General features: G+C 44.2%; 1 protein-coding gene across 1 annotated transcript in view; it reads left to right on the forward strand.

Moving 5' to 3' along the window:
* LOC117513222 (matrilin-2-like) overlaps window positions 1-26116 on the forward strand; it is a 48220-nt gene that overhangs the window by 16090 nt on the left and 6014 nt on the right. Inside the window, exons 6-10 of the mRNA XM_034173512.1 lie at window positions 1790-1912; window positions 10837-10959; window positions 11385-11795; window positions 11886-12038; window positions 23322-23414. Coding sequence (XP_034029403.1) covers window positions 1790-1912; window positions 10837-10959; window positions 11385-11795; window positions 11886-12038; window positions 23322-23414 — 903 coding nt within the window. The remainder of the gene's footprint in view (window positions 1-1789; window positions 1913-10836; window positions 10960-11384; window positions 11796-11885; window positions 12039-23321; window positions 23415-26116) is intronic.

Below are 26116 nucleotides of genomic sequence, written 5' to 3' on the forward strand. Positions count from 1 at the left end.
TTCGTCTGTTGCAGTTATCAGCTGTTGTGCATCTGCCTGGAGTGTCCTGGTCTTCACACTAAGCATCACATCACAACAGTCAAAACAACCTTCAGTTCTTTTACTCCCAGTTCAGCCTGACCCCGTCATGCTTCACTCCCAGTCGTTAGCGGCTACGAAAACAAGTTGTATAATAATAATAATAAGTACATCCAGCTCTTCATTCCCAGTTCAGATTGACCCCAGCATGCTAAAACAAGGTTGAATAACACGTACATTCTCTGGGTTAGGTGCAAACAGCACAACACCGTTTTCATAAGAAAGAAGACAAAGGTACAAATGTTTAACAGTGATAACATATATATATATATATATATATATATATAAAATCCTTAACAAGATGATACCCAGCTTTATCTATCCATGAAGCCAGAGGACACACACCAATTAGCTAAACTGCAGGATTGTCTTACAGACATAAAGACATGGATGACCTCTAATTTCCTGCTTTTAAATTCAGATAAAACTGAAGTTATTGTACTTGGCCCCACAAATCTTAGAAACATGGTGTCTAACCAGATCCTTACTCTGGATGGCATTACCCTGACCTCTAGTAATACTGTGAGAAATCTTGGAGTCATTTTTGATCAGGATATGTCATTCAATGCGCATATTAAACAAATATGTAGTACTGCTTTTTTGCATTTGCGCAATATCTCTAAAATTAGAAAGGTCTTGTCTCAGAGTGATGCTGAAAAACTAATTCATGCATTTATTTCCTCTAGGCTGGACTATTGTAATTCATTATTATCAGGTTGTCCTAAAAGTTCCCTGAAAAGCCTTCAGTTAATTCAAAATGCTGCAGCTAGAGTACTGACGGGGACTAGCAGGAGAGAGCATATCTCACCCATATTGGCCTCTCTTCATTGGCTTCCTGTTAATTCTAGAATAGAAATCTCTCTCACTCTTGGTCTGGTGCCAAAACACAATAATTTTTGTTCGCTGTAGTATGGTTAATCTTGGCATTTTCCTGAGTCTTGCTTGGCATCAACAAACTTCAGGGTCTCTGCAACTAAAAAAGAAATATAAGTGATTAATTTTGTAGCATTTAAGGGTCAAACTGAGTGTTTTAAATGTTGAATATTTTTTTGGGACACCCTAGTACCTTCAGCTTCTCCCTTGTCACTCAGGGTCGCCACAGCAGATCTGTTGTGTTTTACACCAGATGTCCTTCCTGACAACTGAACTGGGAACTTTCTGCTGGAAGGAAGAGCACTAACCGCTTGGCCACGACCAGTATATTCACTGACATAGTAAAAAATATCACTAAGAATACGTCTTAATTGAAAACATTTAATGCTGCTTTAGGCAACATGGTGGATTAGCGGTTAGCACTGTTGCTTCACAGCAAGAAGGTCATGGATCACTTCCCCTCTGGGCCTTTCTGTGTTACGTTTGCATGTTCACACAGGTTCCCTCCGCATACTCTGGCCTCCTCCCACATCATGCAGGTTAGGTGAATTGGAAGCTTTAAATTTACTGTGTGTGTGGCCCTGTGACAGACGGGCGTCCTGTCCAGGCTTTACTCCGCCTCTCACTCTATGACTGCTTAGATAGGTTCCATCCCCTCTGTGACCCTTGACTGGAGTAAGCGGGTATAGAAAATGGATGAATAATGTTGGTCTCCTGTTTTCGTTGAGTTGTGCTGGATGTTCTGTCTTTCATCAAAGTTTTTTTTTGTTGTATCATCAAATGTTTAGTTTTCAAATAAATCCTTGAAGATGATCCTGATTCCTGATTTTCCCTACAGAAATTGACTTCTGCGCTGACCGGAAACATGGCTGTGAACAAGAGTTTACGAGTACAGAAGACGCGTGTGTGTGCAAATGCAGAAAAGGCTACAAACTACGAGCTGACGGGAAAACGTGTCAAAGTGAGTGCACATACATTATTAATTATCATAAAATACTGGCGTGCAGTTGAAACAGTCTGAGGGATGACAAAATAAATCACATACCTGAAAGTGTCAGATAAGAAGGGTGTGTTGACAATTTTTGAAAACAATGTACATAGTTTATCACACGATCATATAGTTTATCACAGTGCACTGTTCAAAAAAGACTCAAGGCAGAACTATCACAGAGTACAGTCTTCCTTCATGGACTCTGGGACTTGAACACATTGGGGTTCCATGACATTTTTAACAAGACTTTGACATATGACAACACTCGGGAATTGATCCACCAACCTTCCAGTTTCAAAGCAACATGTTTTACCATCTGCACCTTTGCACTTTCTTTCCATAATAGTTTTCAATTTACTTAAACAACATGTGTTCTGAGCTAACTGAAGTTCAAATAATGTTATTTGTGAATACATACACTTAAAAAATGGGCTTACACTAATCAGTAAACTTAATTAGTAGTAATCGTGTGAGTGTAAATGCAGAAATGGATTCACACTCAGACCTGATGGATAAACATGTGAGAGTAAGTGTCCAATGATTTTTTTTTTCTTTTTAGTCCAATAAAATAATATTTGTCATACACTCATAGCAAAAAATAAAGAAATTCCAACATTTAGGGCTGCTTTAATGTTGATGTTGTGAAAGTGAATGCACGGACCCACGTTAGGGGGCGTAAATGAGCGGTCAATAAGAATTCCAATAAATCACAATTTATTATGCAAAAGGTGCAACACAGATTCCAAATATACTGAGTCCAATTAATAATAATTGCCAATGTCATAGTTCCGTTCGGCGGGGGTTAACCTATGGGAGAAAAGGGTGGAGAACACTATCAGACTCCCTGCTCTGGGACAACACGGCTCCTATCCCTGAGTCAGAGGCATCCACTTCAACGATAAACTGGTAACTAGGATCGGGCTGCACCACAACTGGTGCAGTCAAAAACCAGTGTTTCAACTCCCTAAACGCGGCTTCGCACCGATCCGACCAGGTGAAGGGGACTTTGGTGGAGGTCAGGGCTGTAAGGGGGCTAACTACCTGACTATAGCCCTTAATGAACCTCCTGTAAAAATTGGCGAACCCTAGGAACTGTTGCAGCTTCCTACGATTTACCGGTTGGGGCCAGTCTCTCACTGCAGCTACCTTAGCCGGATTAGGTGCGACGGAGTTGGAGGAGATAATAAACCCCAGGAAGGACAAAGAAGTGCGATGGAACTCACACTTCTCAGCCTTCACAAACAGCCGGTTCTCCAGTAACCGCTGAAGGACCTGACGGACATGCTTAACATCAGTCTCAAAGTCCTGGAAGAAGATGAGAATATCATCCAGGTATACGAAGACAAACCGGTGCAGGAAATCCCGCAGTACGTCATTAACCAAAGCCTGGAATATAGCGGGGGCGTTAGTGAGGCCGAACGGCATGACCAGGTACTCAAAGTGCCCTAAGGGGGTGTTAAATGCCGTCTTCCACTCGTCTCCCTTCCTTATGCGAACTAGGTGTAAGCATTCCTAAGATCCAACTTCGTGAATATTTTGGCTCCATGCAGGGGCGTGAACACTGAATCTAAGAGTGGTAATGGGTATCGGTTGTGAACCATAATCTCATTCAGCCCTCTATAGTCACTACATGGACAGAGACTACCGTCCTTCTTGCCCACAAAAAAGAAACCTGCACCTAACGGGGATGAAGAATTTCGGATTAGCCCAGCAGCTAATGAGTCCCGGATGTAGGTCTCCATTAATTCGCGTTCAGGACGTGAGAGGTTGTACAATCTGCTGGACGGATACTCAGCGCCTGGAACCAAATCAATGGCACAAACATACGGTTGATGCGGAGGCAGGGTGAGTGCCAGATCCTTGCTGAAGACGTCAGCAAGGTTATGATACTCAGCTGGCACCTCCGTGAGATTGGGGGGGACTCTGACCTCCTCTTTAACTTCATCGCCAGGTGGCACCGAGGATCTTAAACACTCCCGGTGGCAGGTTTCACTCCGCTGAGCCACAACCCTAGATGGCCAATCAATCCGGGGATTGTGCTTTACCATCCATGGAAATCCCAAAATTATCCTGGAGGTAGAAGGTGTTACAAAGAACAATCTCCTTCCTGTGGTTCCCAGGTTAAAGGCCGTGTCCGGTGTGTGTTTTCTGGTAGTAGGGTGCCATCTAGTGCCCGCACCTTTAATGGTGAAGGAACGGCCACCAGAGGGAGCTCTACAGCCTTAGCCCACCTACTATCCAGTAGGTTCCCTTCCGATCCCGTGTCAATCAGTGTTGGAGCAGTAAGGGTTAAATCCCCACAGGATTGTGACTGGGAGTCATGCGCATTTGCGTGGGACACCCGTGTGGTTTGTCCGTCCGGTTTCCAACCGGACCTCGCTGCCGCGATGCGGAAGTCGATTGCGTAATCAGCTACACTCCGTCGTCCCTGATTGACAGCAGCATATTAGAAGTGGCCTCGCCTCTGTTGGGATGATCGAACACCAGTCAAAACTCCCTTATAAACTCAGTATAAGTAGAGAGAACCCGTGAATCTCGTTCCCAGAGCGCCGTAGCCCAGGCGCGTGCTCTGCCCTGAAGTAAGTTAATTACGTAAGCCACCCGGCTGTGCTCTGACGCATACATAACGGGCCATTGTGAAAAAAATGAGGGCGCACTACATCAGAAAGTCCGCGCACGTTTCAACACAACCACCGTACATATGTAAGCTTCGGGTGACGGGGGGGACCCCTGAACGACCACTGGATTAACTCTGTTTGGCGGCAGATCCACTGGAGGTTGGAGCAGCTGCAGCCGCGCCTGACGCGCGCGTGTCTACCTGCGCGGTGAGAGCCTCCATCCTATACGGCTGAGGTGAGCGTCCTGCTCAGTTAACAAATCCAACTGAGCAGTGAGGTTAGACAGAATGTGCTGCAGCTCACCCAGCGATCCTCCTGGTGGATCCTGCGCACCTTGCACTTCCATTGATCGATCATTAGGTGGGAAACGCCCCTCGGAGTCCGTGACGTGGCCAAGTTATCCTGTTGTGAAAGTGAATGCACGGACCCACGTTAGGGGGCATAAATGAGCGGTCAATAGGAATTCCAATAATTCACAATTTATTATGCAAAAGGTGCAAAACAGATTCCAAATATAGTGAGTCCAATTAATAATAATGGTGACACGTGGGCAGGCTCGAGGATAGGAGACGCCTATCCAGAGAAGAGCCGGGACCCACGAAGTTCCACCGCCAGCTGGAGGCCTGCAACACACCAGAGCCGCCAAGACCTGGTACCCCCAGGTGGCCACCGCTCGAGACTGTTGGACCAGTACTGCTGGCAGGAGCAAAAACAGGTTAAGGTGGGTGTGTGTACACCCAGCAAACAGTCAGCAACTCACAGTTATCCTCATGGAGGAATAAATCCAGATACTCCCAGAGTGCAGAGGAAAAACTGGAGGACGTGCAGTGTCAAAGGTTATACACAGTAAGTCAGAAGTGAGGAGTGGAGACGCCAACTCCTCCAACTTCCACAAACTCAGCTACAAGCTGCAAGTATAAGTCACAACTACAAAGACTTCAGTTACAATGAATGTGCGAACGGCACAAAACGGCTGAGCTAGATCACCTGTGTGGTAAGCTGATAACTCGGCAGAGTTATGATGTCTTTCCCAGGCTTTTATGGACACAGTGATGAGCTGATGAAGTGCAGCTGACAGCCTAGTGGTGCGCACCTGGTGGTACCACGAGGCCAGTGCGCCCTCTTCTGGGCCAAAGGTGCCCGCATAGCAGAACGCCATCTGGTGGTAGGCCAGCAGTACCTCCTCTTCAGCGGCCCACACAACAGTTGATCTCCTATTTTCACTGGGTCGTAAAGGATGATCTGATTTCCTCTTGGGTTAAGTTGTATTTAGTTGTAGTTTTGTAACTGGTCAGGATCAGACATTGTATGTATATTGTATATTGAGCGCAAACAAGCATGAAGTCAAAGGAATTATCTGAAGACCTCCGAGACAGGATTGTCTCGAGGCACAAATCTGGGGAAGGGTACAGAAACATTTGTGCTGCTTTGAAGGTCCCAATGAGCACAGTGACCTCCATCATCTGTAAATGGAAGAAGTTCAGATCCACCAGGACTCTTTCTATAGCTGCCGCCCGCCTAAACTGGGCAATCGGGGGAGAAGGGCCTTAGTCAAGGAGGTGACCAAGAACCCAAAGGTCGCTTTGTCAGAGCTTCAGCAGAGAGGAGAACCTTCCAGAAGGACAACCATCTCTGCAGCAATCCACCAATCAGGCCTGTATGGTAGAGTGGAGAGACGGAAGCCACTCCTTAGTAAAAGGCACATGGCAGCCTATCTGGAGTTTGCCAAAAGGCTTATTTGCCAAAAGGTCATAGTCTGAAAGACTCTCAGACTATGAGAAACAAAATTCTCTGGTCTGATGAGACAAAGATTGAACTCTTTGGCATGAATGCCAGGTGTCATGTTTGTAGGAAACCAGGCACCATCCCTACAGTGAAGAATGGTGGTGGCAGCATCATGCTGTGGGGATGTTTTTCAGTGGCAGGAACTGGGAGACTAGTCAGGATTAAGGATGGGTATTGATAAGATTTTATCTATCAATGCCATTATCCATTCTGCTTATCGATCTGATTCCTGATCGCTACCTCTTGTGAATTTTCTGTGTACTAAAAGTAGTCTTTACGGGTTTTCTATGTCAACAATATTTTATTGAGTCTTAAAGTAAATAAATATGAAATTGGTCACTGTATCTTTGATCACTGGACATAAATAAAAATAAACAAAATCTGTAGTTTTTGTCAAAAGCATTTCCTTTCAGACATTTTAGCATGAATGTCTCTCCGTACTTCTGAGCTGAGCTCAGCCGGCTGCGCACGTCAGCACAGGACGTCTCATTTTGGGAGGAAAAAACGTTTTGATCGATTGCAGTTTGTTTGTATTACATTTGGAAAGAGGTGTCAGTTGATTTAAACAGCGTTTCACTTTGAAGTTATTAATTCCGACTGGACTCTATTGTTCTAACTTGACTCAGCAAAGAGCCACACAGCGTTTGAATGTGTGAACAGAAGACGATTCTCGTTTCTTTCTCGCAACAAGACAGGAGTCCCAGTTAGTGACTTCAATCCGCACAAAAGTGACTCATGATTGACATATTCAGGGATGAAAGTGGTGAAAAACAAACAAAAAAAAATCTGTAACCCAAAATTACTCCCAACACCATCCACACGAAAATGTTTGAATTCTAGAAGCTCTGAAATGCAATCTGGGGCTATTCCAGACGATAAAATGTAGTAAGCGCAGGATCCATTTTGGTGAGAAAAACCCCCCAACTTTCCTTATTCAAATTCATTCCAGTAGTATTCTGCTCTTACTAGGATGCAGCAGTTTTCTAGCTTGGCAGATAGTTCTGGACGAAATTACTGAAGAAATTAACACATTGAAAATATGGTTTGACCAAAACAAATTGTCATTAAACTTAACCTCCTAAGACTCAGAGGTTCTCATGAAACAAAACTTAGTATTATGGTCTGCACAACCAAAAATTGTGGATGCCAGGCCCTAGGAGGTTAAATAAGACAGGGATGAAGTGGAGGTGTAAGAGTCACTAGGTGTTCACAGGAAATAGTTATTTATTTCTATATTAATTTATGTTCATTGTTAGTTGGTTTTATATTTGGCAGGTTATATTTTGCCGGATATGGCAAACACGCACCTAGCGATATTTGACCGAATCTCCCCGCTGATTGGCTAGTTCAAATGACATCATCGTGGAGTTTATTTCAACATGGCGGCGCCCTCGGAAAAGTTGAACTGGACAGTATTTCACCGTACACGGCACCGGCAAAATGGCGGGTTGCGCTGTTTTGACGGCTGTCTAAAGTTATTCACGACGGAACAGAATGGCCGTGGTCGGGCGGGAACTTAAAGGCGATCTGAGTTTAAGATCTCCTTATTTCACATTCATGATAGTAGCTCCATATTGGTGATTTTCATGATTGAAAATTGGTGTATTTTACCATTCACTATTTTCAGGGGTGGACTGATCGAAGGTTTTGCAGACATGATACTGACAGAGAAAGGACAGGATAAACACACGTGCCGACATGGACTTCTGTATTTTTGTTTTTATTCTGTCTTGAATTTGCAGGTTTTGTTTATCATCCCCGCCCTACACAGAAAATTAGCAAGACTGCAAAAATTATTTCCACCATGCCCGAAATTATTTCCACCATGTGGCGAAAAGCGCTGGTGGACATAATTTTGGGCGTGGAGGTGGAAATAATTTCAGGCACTGTGGAAATAATTTTCACCACATGGTGGAAATAATTTCTGTCACAGCTATGCCACGTATTTGAGCTGCTTTTAGCGTCCGAGAATCCATCGAGCTGCTTTGTCATCCGAGAATCCCTCCGCCAGTAGGTAATTTTCTGTTCCGATTCAAACGGCTTTATGGCACCCAAAACGGCATTTAAAGATGAAAATTTAGCACCAACATTCAATGTGGAGGATGCCGCCATGTTGAAATACCTTCTAGGATGACGTCATTTGAACTAGCCAATCAGCGAGGAGAAATATTGCTAGGTACATGTTTGCCGTATCCAGCAAAATATACACTTCGTTTATATTTTCTGTTGTCTTTTTAATCAGGTTCTTTTTGTCTCTTTCTCTAAAATTGTATTGTAGCATGATTAGTTATTACTATTACTGTTGTTGTTGCTATTATTATTATTATTATATAAGCAAAAATAAATTAAAAAAATTACAATTTGTAATACATTTGACTCTTTTATGACAACAAACACTGAGCCATTAATTATTATACAGAAAACAAATGCACACAAATGTGCTGTGATGCGAACAGCTTAATGCTAATTTTAACATTGAAAATGCCATAGACATGCTAACACGTTAAACGTTTTTAAGTTATAAAATACATCTATCAACTGTTTCAGAAGACCATAACAGGTTGGTTTAACATAAAAAGGTAAATATTACTCACAGACATATGGGTTTTAGCAGGAAAAAATTAAGATAAACAGACTAAGCAGTGGGTTGGATCAATGCTTCATTGCTTCAAGCTTCACAGAAGAGCCGCGCTGCAGAAACGGCTGATTACAGACCCTGCAGGGGTTCTGTAATCAACAGAGAGACGTGACCATTTTTACGAAACACCCCCCAAAACAATAACCACTCTGAAGGACTGATAAGGGAATCGTTAAGCAAAAAGGCTACTGATGTCGGTGGATCGACACTTCTTAACAATACCCGAAAAGAACCAGTTCTCGATACCCAACCCTAGTCAGGATTGAGGGAAAGATGAATGCAGCAATGTACAGAGACCTCCTGGATGAAAACCTGCTCCAGAGCGCTCTTGACCTCAGACTGGGGCAACGGTTCATCTTTCAACAGGACAAAGACCCTAAACACACAGCCAAGATATCAAAGAAGTGGCTTCAGGACAACTCTGTGAATGTCCTTGAGTGGCCCAGCCAGAGCCCAGACCTGAATCTGATTGAACATCTCTGGAGAGATCTGAAAATGTCTGTGCACCAACGCTCCCTATCCAACCTGATGGAGCTTGAGAGGTGCTGCAAAGAGGAATGGACCAAACTGCCCAAAGAAAGGTGCAGCAAGCTTGTGGCATCATATTCAAGAAGACTTGAGGCTGTAATTGCTGCCAAAGGATTATCAACAAAGTATTGAGCAAAGGGTGTGAATACTTAGATACATGTGTTTTCTCAGGTTTTTATTTTCATGTTTTCATCCCTGTTTGTTTGTTTGTTTGTGAACAGCTTGAATGCACAATTTTTCATATATCATTATGAATTTTTGATTTTTTTATTTTTTTTTTTACAGAGGATTCATGTCCAAGAACTGATTAAATTTTCAAGGTCATGGGTCAAAGCTCAAGGTCAGGAAAAATATTGGAATAATCCCTATCCTTTAACATTGAATGAATTTTCAAAAATTCATAACTGTCAAAAATTATTGAATTTCTTTCATATTTGAGAGCGTTATGTAGATGGTATCCTTTATCGACTCACAAAGTTGATAAATGATACCAAAGACGGATCTGATTTTGTGGCCATTGAAATCCCCATTTAATGTATATTTTACATTATATCTTAAACAAATGTGCCCCAATCACTGTCATATTTGAAAGTGAGGTGCAGGCTATCACTCACTATCACTTGACAAAGTTTGATCCGGATCAGATCCGGAGTGTGGATTTTGTGTACATTTGAATTTAATATTGAAAAGCCCATTTGATGTAAATTTTGCATTATATCTCAGTCAAAAGTGCCTCAGTCACTCTGATTTTTCTATTATGGATTTACCACCAAAATTGGATGGAGGTTCCAATTTTATGCCTATTTGTCTAGCTTCCGTATAAGTCAGAAACCAAGTGCCAAAAAGCAATGACAAATTGTCCATAGCAGAGATAACCAATGTTCTGTTAAAATGATCTGAAAAAGAATTCAGAAACTGAAAAAGTTGAAGAAAAAAACAAACAAAAACATAACACCACAATAAAACTTCCATTCAAGTAAATACATACTCCTGATATTTGATCACATCTAATTTATCTTATGAAAAAGCCACTTCTAACAGGACTTTGACCTTGGAAATTTTTTCCAAGGCAAAAATTTTTGCAATTGGAAACTAGTGTTGGTGGAGGTTTGCACTCTGTGAGCATGGTGTGCTAGGTTTGTGTAATTGTGGAATTATCACAATAATACCAATTCGCATAAAAGGCTTTACTTTTTCAGTAGGTTGTGTCTCATAATACAGATTCTCGTTGCTAAAATTTGGCAGTGCAAAGATGTGTGTAGTTCTGGTTTAAAAGTTGCACCGTGTATCTGCTGCAGCACTGTAACGTGTAATTAAACTGACAGGTGTGGATCTGTGCCAGACGGCGGAGCATGGTTGTGAGCACCAGTGTGTCAGCGCCACGGACTCCTACGCCTGTTCGTGTTTTGAAGGATTCCTGCTCGCTGAGGACGGCAATAGCTGCAAAAGTAATAATATTGGGCCTGTTGGTGATGTGGGCTCTGGATGACTACATTTAACCTGATAGTATAAGTTTTTAGAAATCAGTTAATGATGTCATTGAACTTGTAGAAATATTCAGCAATTCCAGTTGAGAGTTGGTGCGTCTGTGTGTGAGTCATGAATCACACAGTCTTTTTAAAAAATGTTATCAGAAATCGAAGCGTTACCATGGTCAGTTACAAAAAACAGCAAATTTCAGCCACTTCGAATTAGTGACCCAAAGTTGTACTTGTGTTTTTAAAGGTTTGCCCATATTTTTTGTAAACAAACAAGAACACTTACAGACCAATAAGGCTTGTTTTGAGAATTTCCTTCGACATGCACGAGTCATACATCGACAACAAGCCGTCTGTGTCTTTGATTTAAGATGAGTATTTTATGTTTGTGACAGGATCAGACTGTGCGGACGGCGTCCTGGATCTGGTTTTTGTGATTGATGGCTCTAAAAGTTTGGGCCCTGCCAACTTTGAGCTGGTCAAACAATTTGTAAATGGCATTGTGGACTCGCTGGATATTTCCAGTAAGGGCACACACGTTGGTCTTCTTCAGTACTCCACCAAAGTCCGCACAGAGTTCACCCTGGGCCAGTATACCACGGTTCAGGACGTCAAACAGGCTGTGGCCCGGGTGGAGTATATGGGACGAGGTTCCATGACCGGTTCAGCCTTACGTCACATGTTTGAGTCCAGTTTTTCAGCCAAAGAAGGCAGCAGAGCAACAACCCCACATGTCTGCATCGTGTTCACTGATGGACGATCACAGGATGACGTCTCTGAATGGGCGACCAAGGCAAAGAACGCCGGTAAACTCGTAGAACAGGTGACATCAGGATGACTTTATTTTCTCTGTGGTAGAGGTTCTCTGTCATGTTCTTGTTGTCTGTTTGATTCAGGAGTCCTGATCTATGCTGTGGGTGTCGGCAAAGCCATTGAAGGGGAGCTGAGAGAAATAGCATCAGAGCCCGATGACAAACACTTGTTTTACGCTGAAGACTTTGAGGAAATGGGAGAAATTGCAAACAAGCTAAAGTCAAAGATTTGTAAAGGTAAGAATGGAAAAACAAAACTGGAGATCTGTGATTCCTTAATACTAGTCACTTGCATGTATGATATATCAGTGGCAGTTATCTGTGGAAAGCTTAACTTTTCCAGAACAAAACAGGCCAAACATAACTTTTTATAATGCCAGAATCCTGATTAAAAATCCAACAAAAGCACAAGATAGCCTCGTCCTGGATGGTACACCAGTCCATCACAGGTTACTTCTCCGGCTGAGGCCAGTAGCCATGTACAGTTGGATGGACTGAGACAATGCACACTGTAAAACTCAATGAGTTAGTTGAACTCAAACCATTTGAGGAAAGCGACCATTTGAGTTTGCCAACTTAAATAAAATAATTTTCACAAATTTAATTGTTAAAGTTTTAGGAACTTAACGATTTATAGTTAATTAAACTTATGTACTGTATATCTAGTTTATGTTTTTCAATAACAAAGTCACAAATAAATTTCTGCCTAAAAAATTTGCATTACATTTTGGATTAGATTTTTTGATACATTCTTTGGTTTACTTGTTGACTCTGTGTTGTGTTGTTATGACTCCGCCCATTCGCTCCCCTCAGGACGCAAACTCACGATCTCCGGCATGGAAGTCGGACTCTCTCATCAGAAGGCTAAAACCCAGGGCTCTGGCCTTGTGACCAGAGAATTCTTTTGAGCTGTTGGGAGTGAGGTTTACTAACTACATATGCACAGCGACACCTGCTGGCCTCCGCTACATAACTCAGTTAAAATGAGTGAATGGAATGCACTGGAAATACATCGCCAACACTTAAATGCCCCAAAACTTTAAATGCACTTATAGGAACTGAGTTGTTATGACAACAAATCATTTTTGAGATAGTTTAATTAATGGAAATGAGTGACTATAACTTTTTCAAAGTTTGAGTTACATTAACTTAATTATTGAATTAAAATGAAGTGTTTGGTTTAACAGTGATTAAGTGTCTTGTCTGAGGACACTGGTCTTTAAAACCCACGTTTTTATGTTGACAGGACCTGCAAACATCTGTGTAGACTGAAGAAGAAGAGCAAACGTGAATCTCGTCTTTGAGTCCAAATCTGACAAACCAGCCATGCAGAGGTTTTAAATAACATTTATTTATCCATCCATCCATCCATCCATCCATTTTCTTCCGCTTTATCCGGAGTCGGGTCGCGGGGGCAGCAGCTCAAGCAAAGCCGCCCAGACCTCCCGATCCACACACACCTCCCCCAGCTCCTCTGGGGGAACCCCAAGGCGTTCCCAAGCCAGCCAAGAGATGTAGTCCCTCCAGCGTGTCCTGGGTCTTCCCCGGGGCCTCCTCCCAGTGGGACGTGCCCGGAACACCTCTCCAGCGAGGCGTCCAGGGGGCATCCGGAAAAGATGCCCGAGCCACCTCAACTGACTCCTTTCGACGTGGAGGAGCAGCGGCTCGACTTCGAGCTCCTCCCGAGTGATCGATCTCTAAGGAAGCGCCCAGCCACCCTGCAGAGGAAACTCATCTCGGCCACTTGTACTCGCGATCTCGTTCTTTCGGTCATGAGCCAAATCTCATGACCATAGGTGAGGATCAGAACATAGATCGATCGGTAAATAGAGAGCTTTGCCCCCCTACTCAGCTCTCTCTTCACCACGACGGTCCGATACAGCGACCGCATCACTGCAGATGCTGCACAGATCCGTCTATCGATCTCACGCTCCATCCGTCCCTCACTCGTGAACAAGACCCCGAGATACTTAAGCTCCTCCACTTGAGGCAAGGACACTCCACCGACCTGAAGAGGGCAAAGCACTTTTTCCGGTCGAGAACCATGGCCTTGGATTTGGAGGTGCTGATTTTCATCCCGGACGCTTCACACTCGGCTGCAAACCGCCCCAGTGCACGCTGAAGGTCCTGATTTGACGAAGCCAACGTGCACTGGAAACAGGTTTGACTTACTATCGGCAATGTGAACCAAGCTCCTGCTGCGGTCGTACAGGGACCGGATAGCCCTTAACAAAGGACCCCCGGACCCTGTACTCCCGGAGCACTCCCTACAGGGTGCCCCAAGGGATACGGTCGGACGCCTTCTCCAGATCCACAAAACACATGTGGACTGGTTGGGCAAACTCCCATGAACCCTCGAGCACCCGATGGAGCATGTAGAGCTGGTCCATTGTGCCGCGACCAGGACAAAATGTATTTCGTCCTGGTCGCGGCACACTCATTTTCATTTATTAATTTTTTCATTTATTTATTTACATTTATATAACTCTTTTAATTCAAAGTGCTACAAGGATTATAATGCTTTTACTTTAAATGTATTTTTATGTGATTCTCCTTTGATTCTGACACAATCAATCAGGCTTTTAAAGGTATATAATGTGCAGGTGATGCCACGGATCACGTGATATGTGTTTACGCAGCCATATTGGACAGCAACGTCCACATTGCATGAACAATAAAATGATTGAACCTTGTACCACCTAGTCTCTGCTTCCTCTTCGGAAGATGTGACGATGGGATTGAGGAGATCCTCGAAGTATTCCTTCCACCGCCCGACAACATCCCCAGTAAGGGTCAACAGCTCCCCACCCGCACTGTAGACAGTGTTGGTGGGAGAGCTGCTTCCGCCTCCGGAGGCGTGGGACGGTTTGCCAGAATTTCTTTGAGGCCGACCGATAGTCCTCCTCCATGGCCTCCCCGAACTCCTCCCAAACCCGAGTTTTTGCCTCTGCGACCGCACAGGCTGCAGCACGCTTGGCCTGCCAGTACCTGTCAGCTACCTCCGGAGTCCCACCTGCCAAAAAAGACAAGTAGGACTCCTTCTTCATCTTGACGGCATCCCTTTTTTCCGGCGTCCACTACTGGGTTCGGGGATTGCCGCCACAACAGGCACAGAAACCCTGCGACCACAGCTGTGAGTGGCTGCATCGACAATGGAGGTGGAGAACGTGGTCCACTCTGACTCCATGTCTCCAACCTCCCCCGGGATCTGGGAGAAGCTCTCCCGGAGGTGGGAGTTGAAGACCTCGCTGACAGAGGGTCCGCCAGTCATTCCCAGCAGACCCTCACGATATGTTTGGGCCTGCCAGGTCTGACCGGCTTCCTCCCCTCCCAGCGGATCCAACTCACCACCAGGTGGTGATCGGTTGACAGCTCAGCTCCTTTCTTCACCTGAGTGTCTGAGACACGTGGCCGAAGGTCAGATGATACTACTACAAAGTCGACCATCAACCTCTGGCTCAGGGTGTCCTGGTGCCACGTGCACTTATGGACACCCTTGTGCTCGAACATGGTGTTCGTGATGGACAAACTGTGGCTATCACAGAAGTCCAACAACTGAAGACCACTCGGGTTCAGATCGGGGAGGCCGTGCTTCCCGATCGCCCCCCTCCAGGTCTCACTGTCACCGCCCACTTGGGCGTTGAAGTCCACCAGGAGAACAGCAGAGTCCCTAGTCAGAGCACTATCTAGTACCCCTCCCAGGGACTCCAAGAAGGTCAGGTACTCTGCACTGCCGCTCGGCCCATAGACCGAGACAACAGTGAGAGACTTGTTGCCAACCCGAAGGCGTAGGGATGCGACCCTCTCGTTCACCGGGCTGAACTCCAACACATGGCGACTGAGCTAGGGAGCAATGAGCAATGCTACTTCCGCCCACCGCCTCTCCCCTTGGGCAACGTCAGAAAGGTGAGCGCCCAGCCCCTCTCCAGGAGTTGGGTACCAGAGCCCAAGCTGTGCGTGGAGGTGAGCCTGACTATCTCTAGTCAGTACCTGGCAACCTCCCTCACAAGCTCACGCCCCCCCCCCCCAGCGAGGTGACATTCTACGTCCTCGATCGCCACCCAGTCCTCTCTGCACCCGACCCCCATGGCCCCCTCTGTAGGTGTTGAACCCACAGGAGGGTGGGCCCATGTTGCTCTTTCGGGCTGGGCCCGGATGGGCCCCATGAGCTAAGGCCCAGCCACCAGGTGCTCGCGCACGAGCCCCAACCCCAGGTCTGGCTCCAGGGTGGGGCCCCGGCTCCACCGTACCGGGCAATGTCTCGGTCCTTGATATTATACTGGTCATGGGAGCTTCTGAACTGCCCTTAGTCTGACCCGTCCCCTCATCCATCACCCAGGCCAAAGTCACTGAGGTGGTCAGAAAGCTCCTCTGTGGCAAGGCTCCTGGGGTGGATGAAATCCGTCCGGAGTACCTTAAGTCTCTAGATGTTGTGGGACTGTCTTGGTTGACACATCTCTGCAACATTGCATGGCGGTCGGGGACAGTGCCTCTGGATTGGCAGACCGGAGTGGTGGTCCCTCTGTTTAAGAAGGGGGACCGGAGGGTGTGTTCCAACTACAGGGGGATCACACTCCTCAGCCTCCCCGCTAAGGTCTATTCCAGAGTACTGGAGAGGAGAATTCAACCGATAGTCCAACTTTGGATTCAGGAGGAGCAGTGTGGTTTTTGTCCTGGTCACGAAACACTGGACCAGCTCTACACCCCCCATCAGGTCCTCGAGGGTTCATGGGAGTTCACCCAACCAGTCCACATGTGTTTTGTGGATCTGGAGAAGGCGTTCTGCCATGTCCCTCGAGGCACCCTGTGGGGGGTGGTCTGGGAGTATGGGGTCCGGGGTCATTTGTTAAGGGCTATCCGGTCCCTGTACGACCGCAGCAGGAGCTTGGTTCACATTGCCGGTAGTAAGTCGAGCCTGTTTCCAGTGCATGTCGGCCTCCACCAAGGCTGCCCTTTGTCACCGGTTCTGCTCATTACCTTTATGGACAGAATTTCTAGGCGCAGTCAGGGTGTAGAGGGGGTCCGGTTTGGGAACCACAGAATCTCATCTCTGCTGTATGCGGATGATGTGGTTCTGTTGGCTTCGTCAAATCAGGACCTTCAGCGTGCAATGGGGCGGGTTGCAACTGAGTGTGAAGTGCCCGGGTAGAAAATCAGCACCTCCAAATCCGAGGCCATGGTTCTCGACTGGAAAAAGATGCTTTGCCCTCTTCAGGTCGGTGGAGTGTCCTTGCCTCAAGTGGAGGAGTTTAAGTATCTCGGGGTCTTGTTCATGAGTGAGGGATGGATGGACTGTGAGATCGACAGATGGATTGGTGCAGCATCTGCAGTGATGTGGTTGCTGTATCAGACCGTCGTGGTGAAGAGAGAGCTGAGCAGGGGGGCAAACCTCTTGATCTACGTTCCGTCCCTCACCTATGGTCATGAGATTTGGCTCATGACTGAAAAAACAAAATCACGAGTACAAGCAGCCAAGATGAGTTTCCTCCACAGGGTGGCTGGGCACTCCCTTAGAGATAGGGTGAGGAGCTCAGTCACTCGGGAGGAGCTCGGAGTCGAGCTGCTGCTCCTCCACGTCGAAAGGAGCCAGCTGAGGTGGCTCGGGCATCTTTTTCGGATGCCCCCTGGAGGCCTCAGGAGGTCTGGGCGGCTTTGCCTGAGCTGCTGCCCCCGCGACCCGACCTCGGATGAAGCGGAAGAAAATGCATGGATGGATGATGTAGCCTGACATAACATTGTAGATTGACGTAGCAGGTGTGCTATTTTGCTTTATTTTTGACTTGTCTACACAACTTATAATAAAAATTACTGCCTTAAATAAGCGGCGGGAATCATGTGCATTAAAAAGACTATATTTGTCACTTTTTTTGTAAGTCCGCTGCGGAGTCGTACCTTAAAATCCTCAAGCCTGATTTATGCTTCTGCAGCTCCGTACCATGCAATGACGTTGATGTGTGTGTGACTTTTAAAGTTCTTCATCGTGTCTTTATGCAATTTTTCAGGATTATGCTTTTTCTGGATTAATTTGCCCTCAACAAGCTTTGTCACTCGGGAGGAGCTCGGAGTCGAGCCGCTGCTCCTCCACATCGAAAGGAGTCAGTTGAGGTGGCTCGGGCATCTTTTCCGGATGCCCCCTGGACGCCTCGCTGGAGAGGTGTTCCGGGCACGTCCCATTGGGAGGAGGCCCCGGGGAAGACCCAGGACACACTGGAGGGACTACATCTCTCGGCTGGCTTGGGAACACCTTGGGGTTCCCCTGGAGGAGCTGGGGGAGGTGTGTGTGGATCGGGCGGTCTGGGCGGCTTTGCTTGAGCTGCTGCCCCCGCGGCCCGAATCCGGATAAAGCGGAAGAAAATGCATGGATGGATGGATGTAGCCTGACATAACATGGATGAAGAAGAAAATGGATGTATGGATGGAAGCTTTGTAAGGTCCACGATAATAGCTTCTATACATGACTGCATTCTACCCTTTTGCTATTCAGCATTTGGGCAGGCAGTGTTTTCTGTTAAAGTGGTCACACAATGGAACGCTATTCCAGACAACATAAAAAACTTCTGATTCATTTGGAGAATTTAAAGCTAATATCAAAAAAAAATTTAAAACTCTCACAACAATGCACTCACTAATAACTTAGTGTTCATCTTTTTTTTTTCTTTTAAGACAAGGAGTGTGTGTATGACTGGGTGCATTGTTGTGTGCTATGCATGCTGCTACACCCTATGATTATGTAGTGTGTGTGTGCGTGCTTGTGAGGGGCATTTTATGTGCGATACATAGTGTTACTATATGTTTTTATTTGCTGAGTGATTTTTAATGCTTTGTGTGTGTTGTATTTGTTTGTGATGTTTGGTGTTTTTATATGTGTTATATTTATCTGTGTCTGGGGACTGCAGATGCAAATTAGCCTAAGGCTAACTCTGGTGCAGTGCATCAAATGGTAACCTTTATGTTTTAATTGCACATGGTCCCTTTTAAATAAATTAAATTGAAATTGAATGTAAGGTGTACAACCCCAATTCCAATGAAGTTGGGACATTGTGTAAAATGTAAATAAAATTGAATACAATGATTTACAAATCCTCTTCAACCTATATTCAATTGAATACACCACAAAGACAATATATTTAATGTTCAAACTGATAAACTTTATTGTTTGTGTGCAAATATTTGCTCATTTTGAAATGGATGCCTGCAGCACGTTTCAAAAAAGCTGGGACAGGGGTATGTTTACCACTGTGTTACATCACCTTTCCTTCTAACAACACTCAGTAAGTGTTTGGGAACTGAGGACACTCATGATTGGGTATAAAAGGAGCATCTCCAAAAGTCTCAGCCATTCACAAGCAAAGATGGGGCGAGGATCACCACTTTGTGAACAACTGCATGAAAAAATAGTCCAACAGTTTAAGAACAATGTTCCTCAATGTTCAATTGCAAGGAATTTAGGGATTCCATCATCTACAGTCCATAATATAATCAGAAGATTCAGAGAATCTGAAGAACTTTCTACATGTAAGCAGCAAGGCCGAAAACCAACACTGAATGCCAGTGACCTTCAATCCCTCAGGTGGCACTGCATTAAAAACCAACATCATTGTGTAAAGGATCTTACCGCGTGGGCTCAGGAACATTTCAGAAAACCACTGTCAGTTAACACAGTTCATCACTATATCTGCAAGTGCAAGTTAAAACTCTACCATGCAAAGCGAAAGCCATACATCAAAAACATCCAGAAATGCCGCCGCCTTCTCTGGGCCTGAGCTCATTTGAAATGGACAGACGCAAAGTGGAAAAGTGTGCTGTGGTCTGATGATTCCACATTTCAAATTGTTTTTGGAAATCATGGACATTGTGTCCTCTGGACAAAAGAGGAAAAAGACCACCCAGATTGTTACCAGCGCTAAGTTCAAAAGCCAGCATCTGTGATGGTATGGGGGTGTGTTAGTGCCCATGGCATGGAGAACTTGCACATCTGTGATGGCACCATCAATGCTGCCATCCAAGCAACGTCTTTTTCAGGGATGCCCCTGCTTATTTCAGCAAGACAATGCCAAGCCACATTCTGAACGTGTTACAACAGCGTGGCTTCGTTGTAAACGAGTGCGGGTACTAGACTGGCCTGCCTGCAGTCCAGACCTGTCACCCATTGAAAATGTGTGGCCCATTATGAATCGCAAAATACGACAATGGAGAACCTGGACTGTTGAACAACTGAAGTCATACATCAAGCAAGAATGGGAAAGAATTCCACCTACAAAGCTTCAACAATTAGTGTCCTCAGTTCCCAAACGCTTATTGAGTGTTGTTAGAAGGAAAGGTGATGTAACACAGTGGTAAACATACCACTGGCCCAGCTTTTTTGAAATGTGTTGCAGGCATCCATTTCAAAGTGAGCAAATATTTGCACAAAACAAAGTTTATCAGTTTGACCATTAAATATCTTGTCTTTGTGGTGTATTCAATTGAATATAGCTTGAACAGGATTTGCAAATCATTGTATTCTGTTTTTATTTACATTTTGCACAACGTTTCAACTTCATTGGAATTGGGGTTGTACTATTCCCTCCATGAATTGCAGGTGACTTTGTAGTTTTTTGACTTTGTGTTGTGAAGTTGGTCATATTTGTGGACTTTTCTGCCAATCGTATTTGATCCATGATCAAAATATAATTGGCGGGCGCGCTGAAAAAACTTTAAAAATATGATGGGAGAGGAAGGAGTGAAAACATAAAAATGACATATCACAGCCTTTTGCGGTGTCTGATTTAGCAGGTGCACATCAGACTGTGGGTCCCGTGTCTGAGCACGGTTTTAAAAAAAATAAACCTTCTGCCTTTTAATCTTGGAAATATGGTACCCACTTTTCTCAAATCGGCGAGTGTCAGTGCTGAATTTCATTTCATACCTCTGATATTGGGCACGTCCAGACTGTTCTGTCTGGTACATGCGAGGGGTTTCTAATGGAAATACACTGCGGTTGGACAGGACATTTTGTCCAATGTGAGCCAAAATCCATTATACAAAATCCATTATACACAGTGTTTATTACATGGAAAACAATAAAAAAGCATTGGAACTTTTGTTTTTGTCTGGTGAGTGCAAATATCTGGTTTACAGTGAGGAAAATAAGTATTTGAACACCCTGCGATGTTGCACGTTCTCCCACTTAGAAATCATGGAGGGGTCTGAAATTTTCATCTTAGGTGCATGTCCACTGTATTGTAAAAAAAAAAAACTGGAAATCACAATGTATGATTTTTTTTATAATTTATTTGCATGTAACTGCTGCAAATAAGTATTTCAACACCTGCCAATCAGCAGAAATTCTGGCCCTCAAAGACCTGTTAGTCCACCTATAAGTCCACCTCCACTCCACTTATTATTCCAAATTAGAAGCACCTATTTGAGGTCGTTAGCTGCATAAAGACACCTGTCCACCCCACACAATCAGTAAGACTCCAACTACTAACATGGCTAAGACCAAAGAGCTGTCCAAAGACACCAGAGACAAAATTGTAGACCTCTACAAGGCTGGAAAGGGCTACGGGGCAATTGCCAAGCAGCTTGGTGAAAAAAGATCAACTGTTGGAGCAAAAATGGAAGAAGCTAAAGATGACTGTCAATCTCCCTCGGACTGGGGCTCCAGGCAAGATCCCACCTTGTGGTGTATCAATGATCCTAAGAAAGGTGAGGAATCAGCCCAGAACTGCACGGGAGGAGCTGCTCAATGACCTGAAGAGAGCTGGCACCACTGTTTCCAAGGTTACAGTGCGTAATACATTAAGACGTCATGGATTAAAATCATGCATGGCACGGAAGGTTCCCCTGCTTAAATCAGCACACGTCCAGGCCCATCTTAAGTTTGCCCATGACCATTTGGATGATCCAGAGGAGTCATGGGAGAAGGTTATCTGGTCAAATGAGACCAAAATAGAACTTTTTCGTCTTAATTCCACTCGCTGTGTTTGGAGGAAGAAGAATGCTGAGTTCCATCCCAAAAACACCGTCCCTACTGTGAAGCATGGGGGTGGAAGCATCATGCTTTGGGGGTGTTTTTCTGCACATGGGACAGGAGGGCCGCACTGTATTAAGGAGAGGATGAGGCCATGTATTGCGAGATTTTGGGGAACAACCTCCTTCCCTCAGTTAGAGCATTGAAGATGGGTTGTGGATGGGTCTTCGAACATTACAATGACCCGAAGCACACAGCCAGGATAACCAAGGAGTGGCTCCGTAAGAAGCATATCAAGGTTCTGGAGTGGCCTAGCCAGTCTCCAGACCTAAACCCAATAGAAGATCTTTGGAGGGGGCTCAAACTCTGTGTTTCTCAGTGACAGCCCAGTAACCTGGCTGATCCAGATAAGATCTGTGTGGAGGAATGGGCCAAAATCCCTGCTGCAGTGTGTGCAAACCTGGTGAAAAACTACAGGAAACGTTTGACCTCTGTAATTGCAAACAAAGGCAACTGTACCACATATTAACATTGAGTTTCACAGGTGTTGAAATACTTATTTGCAGCAGTAACATACATAGTAATCATACATTGTGATTTACGGATTTTTTTTTTTTTTTAGATTATGTCTCTCACAGCGGACATGCACCGAAGATGAAAATTCCAGACCCCTCCATGATTTCTAAGTGGGAGAACTTGCAAAATCGCAGGGTGTTCAAATACTTATTTTCCTCATTGTATATGATGATGGTTTCGGTGAGTTTTACTGTACTTACTCTGTCTTTTATTACAGAGATGTCATCAGTAACCTGACTGATGACCACGTTTTGCACCTATCTAGCCGCGAACAAGCTGTAGGCATCCAAACTTTTCTACGTCTTCAGTGCTTCCCTGTGTAGGATGATGAAGTTTTGATATGTCGTTTAAAATGTCTGGATATCGCATGTCTGGATTCCGCTCCAAATAAATAAAACCTGTGATCTTCTCGAGGGAAATATTGTAGGGATCCACACTGATTCTCTGTATTTTCTCAAAATCCCTCTTCTGATGTTCAGGATTGAGTACTTTTGCTACATCGTACAAATTAGGTTGGCCGTCCACCGATGATCCAGCAGCGGCCAAGCTGTGTGTACACGGAGCTTGCTGTCCAATATGGCTGCATACACAAAACCGCAATTTGCATGTGACTTCAGTGCACATTGTCTGTTTGTTCTGCAGGAGTGATTGTCCATAAATGCTTTTCAGTCCTAAATCAGTTTCAAAAAAACGTCTTCATTTCTTACAATGGTACAATACTGACACCTACTGGTACCTCATCATTTGATTACACCTGAGCAACAGGTCTGTGTTGTTCTCCAGATCACAGAAGTCAGTGAGTGCAAGTCCTGACTGAACTGCACCACAAGGAGCTATTCTGAAGTTTCAACATGGATAAAACACGACAGTGAAGCCTGCAGGGAAAAATATGAAACATTCTCACTTTTATTTCCTGAAGATTTAAGAAAGGAAGAGCAAACATGCAATGAAAGGAAGAATTTCTCATGTCATCTGCTCTTTTTCCACAGACAAACCATCTGATGAAGAAAGGTGTCACTGTAAGAACATGTTAGTGTTCCAAAAGCAGATCACTGAGAAGCTGAAGAACCTGGCACACAATAATATCCTTTTAGAAAACAAACAAAAACAAAAACTCTTTGGATCATCACCATAATCTTCAGACTCCAGTTATCTACAAAGATAGTAATAATTTAATGCAAAACATTGAAGGGACAAAGACTCCAATACAAACAAAAGCAATTACATTAAAACTCTTATTCAACAAATTCAACATTTTGAGGCAAATCACAGAGCTTCATCTATATTTCTAAATAATACAGTAGTGTTCAGAATAATAGTAGTGCTATGTGACTAAAAAGTTTAATCCAGGTTTTGAGTATATTTCTTATTGTTACATGGGAAACAAGGTACCAGTAGATTCAGTAGATTCTCACAAATCCAACAAGACCAAGCATTCATGATATGCACACTCTTAAGGCTATGAAATTGGGCTATTAGTAAAAATAAGTAGAAAAGGGGGTGTTCACAATAATAGTAGCATCTGCTGTTGATGCTACAAACTCAAAACTGTTATGTTCAAACTGCTTTTTTAGCAATCCTGTGAATCACTAAACTAGTATTTATTTGTATAACCACAGTTTTTCATGATTTCTTCACATCTGCGAGGCATTAATTTTGTTGGTTTGGAACCAAGATTTTGCTCATTTACTAGTGTGCTTGGGGTCATTGTCTTGTTGAAACACCCATTTCAAGGGCATGTCCTCTTCAGCATAAGGCAACATGACCTCTTCAAGTATTTTGACATATCCAAACTGATCCATGATACCTGGTATGCGAAATATAGGCCCAACACCATAGTAGGAGAAACATGCCCATATCATGATGCTTGCACCACCATGCTTCACTGTCTTCACTGTGAACTGTGGCTTGAATTCAGAGTTTGGGGGTCGTCTCACAAACTGTCTGCAGCCCTTGGACCCAAAAAGAACAAATTTACTCTCATCAGTCCACAAAATATTCCTCCATTTCTCTTTAGGCCAGTTGATGTGTTTTTTGGCAAATTGTAACCTCTTCTGCACGTCTTTTATTTAACAGAGGGACTTTGCGGGGGATTCTTGCAAATAAATTAGCTTCACACAGACGTCTTCTAACTGTCACAGGACTTACAGGTAACTCCAGACTGTCTTTGATCATCCTAGAGCTGATCAATGGGTGAGCCTTTGCTCACCCATTGATCAGCTTTGCTCACCCATTTGCATCATTCTGGTTATTCTTCTATCCATTTTGATGGTTGTTTTCCATTTTCTTCCACGTGTCTCTGGTTTTTTTTTGTCCATTTTAAAGCATTGGAGATCATTGTAGATGAACAGCCTGTAATATTTTGCACCTGCGTATAAGTTTTCCCCTCTACAATCAACTTTGTAATCAAACTATGCTGTTCTTCTGAACAATGTCTTGAACGTCCCATTTTCCTCAGGCTTTCAAAGAGAAAACCATGTTCAACAGGTGCTGGCTTCATCCTTAAATAGGGGACACCTGATTCACACCTGTTTGTTCCACAAAATTGATGAATTCACTGACTGAATGCCACACTACTATTATTGTGAACACCCCCTTTTCTACTTTTTTTTTTACTAATAGCCCAATTTCATAGCCTTAAGACTGTGCATATCATGAATGCTTGGTCTTGTTGGATTTGTGAGAATCTACTGAATCTACTGGTACCTTGTTTCCCATGTAACAATAAGAAATATACTCACAACCTGGATTAATCTTTTTAGTCACATAGCACTACTATTATTCTGAACACTGTATGTATGGGTCATTACTGTAGCAAAAGTATTTGCTAATGCATTTTTTGTTCTGTGTGTGTGTAAACAAATCCACAAATGCGTATAGCAATCTGTGTGTGTGCATTTTGATCTGTGTCTAAACAGATCCACAAATGCGTATAGCAATCTGTGTGCGCAAAAGTATTTGCAAATGCGTATTTTGATCTGTGTATGTGTAAACAGATCAACAAATGCAGATTTTGATCTGTGTGTGTGTAAACAGATCCACAAATGCGTATAACAATCTATGTGTGGGCATTTTGATCTGTGTGTGTAAACAGATCCACAAATGCGTATAGCAATCTGTGTGCACAAAAGTATTTACAAATGCGTATTTTGATCTGTGTATGTGTAAACAGATCAACAAATGCAGATTTTGATCTGTGTGTGTGTAAACAGATCCACAAATGCGTATAACAATCTATGTGTGGGCATTTTGATCTGTGTGTGTAAACAGATCCACAAATGCGTAAAAAAAAAATATCTGTGCGTGTGTATCCGTGTGTCTGTGAAAATCGGGCCCCTCGATTGGATGTGTTCTTACACGTGACTTTTGCTGCAGTTCTGCCACGTTAGATCTGTAAATGCGGGCAGAGATTTGTGTGTGTGGAGACTTGTCTGTGTGCCTCCACCAGAGGGTGCAAGCACCAATGACGTCGCTCATTGCTGTTGTTTTAATGCTGCATTTACACCGGACGACACGCGAGCGACGCCAGTGACAGGTTGCCATGTAATCCCTATGGAAGGACACGTTGTGGCGCCACATAAGTCCAAGCCACACAATGTGATGCGATGGATGTGAATGAAGCGACGTGAATGAAGTAATTTTGAGCGATTGCCGCGTTTGTGGCGCAATATCGCGTCACGTTGCCCTCCTCCCCAAGTTGAAAAATCTGAACTTTTTTGTCTTGTCGTGTTGCGATGACCAGTCAGGGACTGGATATGTAGTAACATGGAGATGTCTGGAGTTT

Source organism: Thalassophryne amazonica, chromosome 7, assembly GCF_902500255.1.
Source record: "Thalassophryne amazonica chromosome 7, fThaAma1.1, whole genome shotgun sequence".
In the NCBI taxonomy this organism is placed as follows: Eukaryota; Metazoa; Chordata; class Actinopteri; order Batrachoidiformes; family Batrachoididae; genus Thalassophryne; species Thalassophryne amazonica.